Source organism: Odontesthes bonariensis, chromosome 6 (genome assembly GCF_027942865.1).
Source record: "Odontesthes bonariensis isolate fOdoBon6 chromosome 6, fOdoBon6.hap1, whole genome shotgun sequence".
NCBI lineage: Eukaryota > Metazoa > Chordata > Actinopteri > Atheriniformes > Atherinopsidae > Odontesthes > Odontesthes bonariensis.
Genome location: NC_134511.1, coordinates 10909683 through 10919176, shown reverse-complemented (window position 1 = coordinate 10919176; position 9494 = coordinate 10909683). Strand labels below are relative to the sequence as shown.

Genomic DNA, 9494 nt, shown 5'->3' with positions numbered 1-9494 from the left:
AATGAACACGGTGATGAAACTCATCAGCTTCCTTCGGGCATCCTCATCCCTTCAGCATCAGCTTTCCTGCAGTGACAAAAAATACTAATGAAACCATATGAAAATGTGAACATAGGAGTAGGCCAGACACAGTAATGAGACACAAGCTGGACTTCGGTTCGGACCTTTTACTTGAAGGAATTTTAGGAACTGGAGCTAAAATTGACTTTTAATTGAATACCCCTGCTCTAGAGCATCGATTTACCCATGTTTGGACTGATTTGTTTTACACAAAAACAGATTCTGATATGACCGGTTGATTGTTTTTAGCTAGTATTATTTCACATGTGTGAAAAAGTGAAAATGACACTTTTAGTACTCGAGCACACTTGTGATAAAAATGTGAACTTTGTCTCCATCTCTTGGTGTTCACAGGAAGAAACGTGTGTCCACATCAGCTGCACAATTTATGAGATGGATACAAAATGAATACAAAGTAAGACTTAAAACTTGAATCTTTTTCTCTCCTGTTTACAACATGCTTCACCTTTCATACACTGTGTCTCCATAATGCAGTGTCCTGCTCATTTTGTTCATTCATGTTGAGAGAAGCAGATTGGTGTTTTTTCCTTTAAACATATTTGATTTGATCTTACCATATTTATTTCTATAGCACTTTAAAAACAAACAAACCTGGTCGACCAAAGTGCTGCACATCATAAGACCCCACAGATAAAAACAGAGAGAAATTAAAATCATCTAAAAGCAGACAGAACATAGAGCAATAAAAACTGAACAAACAGTAAAATTGATGTCAGTCTCACACTGGGTTAAAGGCCAAAGAATAAAAGTGTTTTTTCCAAACAAGATATAAAACATCGACTGAAGGAGCTCGTCTTATGTGCAAAGGAGGCTCGTTCCACAGCTTTGGGGCCCAGACGGAAAAAGCTGGATCGCCTCTCATTTTCCTTCATTTGGGAATCACAGGCAGCATCTGGTCAGCTGACCTGAGGGAACCAGACGGGGTGCAGGGGTGCAGCAGGTTAGACCAATAAGCTGCAGCAAGGCCATTAAGGGACTTCAAAACAAATAAAAGAACTTTAAAACTGATCCTGAAATAAATAGGAAGCCAGTGCAAGGAGGCAATAACCGGAGGGATGTGCTCTCGTTTCTTTGTACGTGTTAAAAATCGTGCTGCCGCATTTTGCACTAATTGAAGGCGTAACAGGCGTGATCTTATTGATTGAATTATTTTTTTCTGAATGTATCAAAATATAACAGGTTAAAATGAAATGCTCAGTATCCACATGTGCAACACTTTCTTAACTGTGTCTCCATCTAGTTTTCATCACAGGAAGAAATATGCAACTCTGCGCAGTCACAGACGGCAAAAATGTTCTGATTTGGATGCAAAGTTTATTATCATTTAAGAACAAACACGGACATTTTTTCCCTTCATGAAAGTTTTACAATTTGCTTAAAACTTCATAAAAATAAAAAAAGAACACATTGAAATAGACGTTTGAGTATGATTTTGTGTTTTGAACAGACCGTTTCAGAGAAAACGCAGGTGAGGAATAAGAAAGTGAAGCGTACTCCTCATTAGATTTGATTTCTGGTTGTTTCTAACGTTGAACATCAGACTGACTTGAGAATCCGAGACTGTATCTGAAACAAGAAGAACAGCTCGTCTCTCATATGGAATACTTTATTTCTCACATTTTCAGCTGTTTATCTTCCTTCACTGTGATTTGAAGTTGCTGCAAAGTTACTTTATATAAAATATGAGACATTATACAAGGTTATAAAAAAGTTAAGCTATCAACAAACGCTGATTTTAAATCACTGATCAAAAATAATATTTCAACATTAAACAGTAAATATTGAAAGTAAATGATTTGAAAATACACATAAAATCATTAAAAGGAGTTTCCATATTTAATCTATTTGGACAAAAGCTAAAATAAGAACTAAATCTGTGGCTAAAAATGTTGTTTTTTTTGTAAAAAGATTTTCCAACGTTTTTAAATCATCAACAAAAAATATTTTAAACATTTCTGACAAAGCTGGATGAACAGTTTCAGATGAAAAAGAAAATAATAAACAGTAATTAATCAGAGACATCATCCTGTTTGATTGACTGAACCACTTAGACTCTGTTGATCACAGCAGAGAAAGTATCTGATCCCCTCTTATAGTGAGACCCTTTATTTCTTTGGATCACTGTTGTTTTCCTTCCTGTAATCAAACAGAAGCTGACGGATCATTTATGGGGCAGTTCTTGAAGCTGTTAATAGGTAATGTTGTTAACTCTGTACAGACATGTATATTTAGATTATTTGAACACATAAACTGCAGATTAAATATAATTTAAGAGGCCTTGATTCTGTTATAATGTAAAAGAATTATGAGAAAGCTGATTTGGTTTTAAGGTTCGACAAGTTTGGAGAGTAAAAGCCTGAAAATGTCAATAAACAATTGTTGAAATTAAAAGTTGGAACAACTAACAGCTCCAACTGATGAACTTTTCTGAACATCACAGAGAAACAACAGCAGGATAAATTTTGATATCAGAAGTTTTAGCGTCTCCAGATGGACAAACGCAGAAATATGGGAAGAGTTTCTCAGTGAAAGTGTCTCTGTGAGTGTAGATGTGAGTCTCGTCTTCAGAGTTGTAGAAGGACACCTCCCCCATGTCATAGTCCAGCTGGACTCTGATCCTCTGGAGACTCTTCTTCACTGTGACAATCTTACAATCACCAACAGAGTATTTTCCATCATAATGCCATAAACACCAGATTCCATATTTTGGTGAATTAGACACCTTTCCCCTCCTGTCAACTGACTCTTTAACCAAACCCACATTCCAGTGAGGATGATCTCCCACCTCCACCTCCCAGCTGTGTTTCCCTGAGCTGAAGCCCTCAGAGCCAAAAACATTAGTGTAGTTGGTGTTTCTCTCTGGATTGTCAGGAAGCTGCTTTGTGTCTCCACGTCTCACACTGGTCAGATCATCAGACAGATAGAGAGAGCAGCTTGCAGTGTTTGGATCCAGAATGACAGGACTGAAGTGGACCTTCTCCTTCATCTTCTCCCACACTCTGAAGGACAGGTTGCCCAGGTGTTTGGCCACATCTGTCAGCGCTCCTGAGAGCAGCTGTGGATCTGACAGTGAGCACTGGGCTCTGGCTCTGCTCTGAGTGGGTTTATAGCTGCTGAGGAATGGCACGTTGTCTTTCTGCAGCTCTTCTTCAACAGCACAGATACTGTCTGACAGAGAGGAGACCTGCTCCTGAATCCTCTTCATCTCTCTGCTGACAGTCTTCCTCTTCTGCTCCTCTTCCTCCCTCAGAGCTGCCAGTCTGGACTCCTCTTCCTCTTTCAGGAACTGGTGGAGCTTGTTGAACTCTGCTCTGATCTGCCTCTCTGTGGACAACAGCTGCTTCTTGGAGTGTTGAATCACATCATCGTATGTTTCCTCCACTTGTTTGTATTTGTTCCTCTTGTCCTGCAGAGACTTTAAGTCAGATTTCAGCTGCTCCTTCAGGTCACTGACTGCTTGTTCTACAGGAACCACTTTGTGACTCTGGTGGAGAGAAAACTCACAGACAGGACACACAGCTCTCTGCTCGTCTTCACAGAACAATCTCGGCTCTTCTTGATGTTTACGACACACCACCATTAATTTATTTTCTCTTTGTTCTGCCTCAGATGATTTCACTCTTCCAGAAAAAGAGTCAGCCAGTTCTTTCAGGGAAAAGTTCAAAGGTGGAAATTCCTTTGAGGATTTTCTTTTACAAATGGGACAGTTTTTGTTTTCAGCTTGTTCCCAGAATTTCTGCAGGCAGCTTGAACAGAAGCTGTGGCTGCAGCTCAGAGACACAGGATCTCTGAAAGTCTCTGAACAAACATGGCAGCTCAAATAACTTTCAACAAGAGATATTTTCTCAGCCATTTTCTTCTGAAGTATTTTTAGTCAGAGGACTCACCAAATTCTCCACCCTGTCCGTTAAATTCCTCCAAAAACCTGATTTCCAGCAGAGATCTCACACCCTGTAATGGCGTCTCAGCTCCGTTTAACAATGTTGAAAATTACTTTCGTTTTCTTTTATCTCTCAGTGACGTGTTAACAGTCAGACAAACTGATGTGATATTTTATCTCCAGCAGGTGGTGCAGTCAGGACACGTTTCACAGGTGACCTTTGATTTCTGTTTGATACAATGAAACTGAACAGATGGTAAACTTTACTGCATTTGATTATTTTCATTTTCCTTGTTTTGTTTTATTTGAACACAGAAACGTTTTTTTTTTTGTCTATTTGTTGGATACAAACATGAAAAAAGGAGGTTTGTGCTTCAGTCCTCCAGTGATCAGGAAACATTTCAGCCGGTTGTTTTAAAGCTCACCTTCAACTAGTTGAGCAACATTTTTTCTTCATGAGCTGTAACAGGAAACATGTTCTGCCATCATATCAGTGTGAATGTGCTGCTGACTTCATATCATTTAGTTTATTGTGTTTAATAAGGATGTGATTATTTTATTGGTAGTTGCAGCACCTTCATGTTAAACATTAAACAGACTTTTCAGATGTTATTCAGACTGCAGTATTTGGATGAATGCCATAGTGGTTCCTCCCTGTCTTTGTTTCCAGAGGGACAGTTGTCAGTGGGACACACGCTGCTGTAAGTATTGAAGCCAGTTGAGTGACTGCTGCTGGCATTTAATAAAGAAGTTTACAGAAAGAACAACTGCAGCCCACATTTCAGCCCCAGCCTGTGAGACTGGAGAAAGCTATCCAGCAAGAAAACAGAGTTACAGAAACACAACAAGACTGCAGAAAATGTTGTTCAAGCAGGTTTTTAATAGGTTTATATTCATGCAGGGCTGTAGTCAAGACCACCTTTGTCGAGTCCAAGACAAGTCCAAGACCAGGACCGGTCGAGACCAAGACAAGACCGAGTCCAGGACAGAAAAGAACAAGTTGTATGCATGACAGTAGCCACTCTCACTCCCTCAAAAGTCAAATTCTATTAAATGCATGTGGCCTGACATACAGTTTATTACAATCAGATCACACAGTATAACATGTTAACAACAAAGTTATGTTATATACTCAGTTATATAAATTAACAAGCAACTCAGCAATATATATTAACTTTGCTCCGTTTCAGAGACGTGCAGCCAGGGCATGCTTGCGCCTCCTGCTAGTTCGAGTAATGTCAGTAGCTGGCTGTTGCTAAGCCTCTCAATATAAAACTGAGGAAATCATCGCCAATGTCAGATATTATAAACATTACCAAAATGAACCACCTTTCACGCAAATATGACACACAGCTACCACCATACAGTATCAAACTTATAACTTTAGAGCTGACTTAACCTGATGCAACGTTTACTTTACCCTACCGTTTATTTTACCCTACAGTGAACGTTAACGTAAACGCTCGAGCGTTCGTGTAGCTGCTACCCTTTGTAACACAAGTACAGTATCACACAACCACAAATGTAATTCACGACAACCAATCGCTTATTCCATATTCACAATCGTTTCATTTTTTATATCTCATGAAACCAGTAATACCAGACGGACAGTAAGTGATGATAACTATGTCCAAAAACACATTACCTTGGTTTTTCTTCAGCTATGTTAGCTAATGCATAACACATAGCCTAGCCTATGAGGCTAAGCACCGCCTAGCTCTGCAGTTAACTTACCGAGATGAATGATGCCTCTGCAGGTGTCTCATGAAGTTTGAAGTCGTCAGATGTCTCAGAGATAGTCGATTTGCAGAATCTGCAATCTGCCCTGTGTTTTTTTTTTTCAGTGATGTGCTGAGAAATTCTTTATGATTAGTAAAACCAAATTTCACTATAGCGGATTTGGCCGACATCTTCTCACTGTGTGTGTGAATCAATAAATGAACGATAAGGATAAGAACGTTGGCAAGGCTCAGATGCTCGCGAAAATAAACTGGTGTGTGATTGGTTATCAAGTGGTTACTTTTCCCTTGAACATTGTAACAAAATAAAGACGCCTGGACTCGGTCGAGACCAAGAACCATATTTGGCAAGACCAGTGGCCGAGACCGAGACAAGTCCAAGTCAAATACCAGCGAGTCCGAGACAAGTCCGAGACCATAAAAAACCGGTCTCGAGTCCGGACTCGAGTACTACAGCCCTGTATTCAATCATGTAAATCATTTGATCAAACAAACAGTTTCCTGAAAAGTGATGAATCCCTGTTGACTGCTGCCTTAAACTCAAACGATCAACAGTGCTTGAACACACATTCATCAACAAAAAGGTTACAATGTGAACATTCAACATGACCAGTCTGTTATTGTGTCTTACAAGAAAATGACACGAAATCCAAAGATTTATTCTCAAGGATTTGAATGTGTTGATAGGTAAATTAAAACAAGAACAATCTCAGGAAATACAAACAAATATAGAAATATGTTTTGTTTAAGTTATTTGTTTTTCAGTTCCCTCCAAAAATCCCCTTCAGATGCTTTTTAAAGCCATTTTGTAGATTCTTGGGGCGTACAGCACAGATGTTGTGGCATTTGTGACCCCTCCACCCTGCACCTCTGTACTGTCACAACATTATTTTACAGAAAAATGAGTGAATATCCCTCTGAATATATTTAAAGAAATCCCTGCCACTGCAGCTTCAACACTTCACTGCATGAAATAAACAGCCCAGAACCACAGGAAACGGGTGAGTTTGTTTAGATGTCCAACATCTAGTGGAGTCACAGTACAAGCTCAGATATTATGAGATGGTTAACTATTTGATGACCTCTTTTATGTATGGATGCAGTTAGGGGTCATGATATGAAACTTTAACCATGTATTTACTAATGTTTTAGCCTAAAATTTTCTTAATAATGTCTTTTCTTTAATCAGCATGCCTGAAATTGATGCTGTCCTTCAGTTTTTTCATTAAGAATAAAGAAGCTGATAGAAACTTTTGGGCTTTAAGTTTTTCAAAAGGAGCGTTTTAGTGATAACATACAGGAGTAAGAGGAGTAAGAAAGTGAAATTTACTCCCGTTTCTATTGTTGACCACTGAGGAGCAGACCCACTTAGGAATCAGACTCCATCCGAAACAAGAAGAACAACTCTTTTCTTTTATTAAAAACTCTATTTCTCACATTTTCAGCTTCCATCAGTGTGGGAAAAAATAATACTTTCACTCAAATTCTTTCATAATAAAAGACTATAGTAACTAATTTGAGAAATTTCTTATGTGCTCCACAAAAGCAACAAGACTGTGTTGATCAAAGATGTAAAAGTATTTGATCCACTCAGAGATAGTGTGTGATATATTGTGGTCTGACTGAATTAGAGATGCTGTTATATTTAAAACATCAAGTTTGATTTGTGCATGATGAGTTCCAGTTTTTGTATCTAGCTGGGCCTTTATTTCTTTGGATCACTGTTGTTTTCCTTCCTGTAATCAGACAGAAACTGACAGAACTTAAGGTGCAGAGTTTTTGAAGCAGTAAATTAAAAGGTAATGTTGTTAATTCTGCACAAAGATGCAAACATGGATGATTAGAACACAGATACACAAAAAGAAAGAATCATTTAAACAGCCTCTAATCTGCTGTGTTATGAAGATAAAATCAGAACTCTGATTTGTTTCTAATGTTTGACAGATTTGAAGTATAAAAGCCTGAAAATACTTTCAGGATACTTGATACTTTTCTGAACATCACAGAGAAACAACACGTGAACTAATTTTGATATCAGAGGTTTCAGCGTCTCCAGCTGAACGCACACTGAAATATGGGAAGAGTTTCTCAGTGAAAGTGTCTCTGTAAGTGTAGATGTGAGTCTCATCTTCAGAGTTGTAGAAGGACACCTCCCCCCTGTCATAGTCCAGCTGGACTCTGATCCTCTGGAGACTCTTCTTCACTGTGACAACGTTACCAACACCATCAGTGTATTTTCCATCACCATGCCACAAACACCAGATTCCATATTTTGGTGCAGCTGGACATGTGCCCTTCCTGTCAACTGACTCTTTAACCAAACCCACATTCCAATTGGGATGATCTCCCACCTCCACCTCCCAGCTGTGTTTCCCTGAGCTGAAGCCCTCAGAGCCAAAAACATTCAGATAGTTGGTGCTTCTCTCTGGATTGTCAGGAAGCTGCTGCTCTGTGTCTCCATGTCTCACACTGGTCAGATCATCAGACAGACAGAGACGGCCGTTTGCAGTGTTTGGATCCAGGATGACAGGACTGAAGTGGACCTTCTCCTTCATCTTCTCCCACACTCTGAAGGACAGGTTGCCCAGGTGTTTGGCCACATCTGTCAGCGCTCCTGAGAGCAGCTGTGGATCTGACAGTGAGCACTGGGCTCTGGCTCTGCTCTGAGTGGGTTTATAGCTGCTGAGGAATGGCACGTTGTCTTTCTGCAGCTCTTCTTCAACAGCACAGATACTGTCTGACAGAGAGGAGATCTGCTCCTGAATCCTCTTCATCTCTCTGCTGACAGTCTTCCTCTTCTGCTCCTCTTCCTCCCTCAGAGCTGCCAGTCTGGACTCCTCTTCCTCTTTCAGGAACTGGTGGAGCTTGTTGAACTCTGCTCTGATCTGCCTCTCTGTGGACAACAGCTGCTTCTTGGAGTGTTGAATCACATCATCGTATGTTTCCTCCACTTGTTTGTATTTGTTCCTCTTGTCCTGCAGAGACTTTAAGTCAGATTTCAGCTGCTCCTTCAGGTCACCGACTGCTTGTTCTACAGGAACCACTTTGTGACTCTGGTGGAGAGAAAACTCACAGACAGGACACACAGCTCTCTGCTCGTCTTCACAGAACAATCTCGGCTCTTCTTGATGTTTACTACACATCAACATCATCATATCCTCCACCTTTTCTGTGTCAGATGATCCAGATTTCACTCTTCCAGCAAGAGTCAGACAGTTCTTTCAGTGAAAAGTTAACCATTGGAGGATCCTTTGAGGATTTTCTTTTACAAATGGGACAGTTTTTGTTTTCAGCTTGTTCCCAGAATTTCTGCAGGCAGCTTGAACAGAAGCTGTGGCTGCAGCTCAGAGACACAGGGTCTCTGAAAGTCTCTGAACAAACATGGCAGCTCAAATAACTTTCAACAAGAGAGATTTTCTCAGCCATTTTCTTCTGAAGTATTTTTAGTCACCAAATTCTCCACCCTGTCAGTTCAATTCCTCCAAAAATGTGTTTTTCAGCAGAGATCTCACACCCTGTAATGGCGTCTCAGCTCCGTTTAACAATCTTGAAAATTACTTTCTTTCTCTTTTGTCTTTCAGTGACGTGTTAACAGTCAGACAAAGTGTCTTTGTTGTTTCAAAGCTCACCTTCAACTAGCTGAGCAACATTTTTTCTTCATGAGCTGTAACAGGAAACATGTTCTGCCATCATATCAGTGTGAATGTGCTGCTGACTTCATATCATTTAGTTTATTGTGTTTAATAAGGAAGTGATTATTTCATTCGTAGTTGCAGCACCTTCATGTTAAACAT

The 9494-nt window shown here is 39.8% G+C and overlaps 1 protein-coding gene and 1 pseudogene across 1 annotated transcript; both read right to left on the bottom strand.

Annotated features, from left to right (window-relative positions):
* Positions 1 to 1375: 1375 nt before the first annotated feature.
* LOC142381970 (nuclear factor 7, ovary-like) lies at positions 1376 to 4095 on the bottom strand. Its single transcript, XM_075467320.1, has one exon. It carries the CDS (start codon positions 3932 to 3934, stop codon positions 2516 to 2518), a length of 1419 nt encoding a protein of 472 aa, XP_075323435.1. The 5' UTR covers positions 3935 to 4095; the 3' UTR covers positions 1376 to 2515.
* Positions 4096 to 4821: 726 nt separating this feature from the next.
* LOC142381969 (nuclear factor 7, ovary-like) lies at positions 4822 to 9140 on the bottom strand (annotated as a pseudogene).
* Between the last annotated feature and the right edge of the window lie 354 nt (positions 9141 to 9494).

Coding starts and splice junctions, on each gene's coding strand:
- LOC142381970 (XM_075467320.1), bottom strand. CDS start 3,934: ATGGCTGAGAAAATATCTCTTGTTGAAAGTTATTTGAGCTGCCATGTT.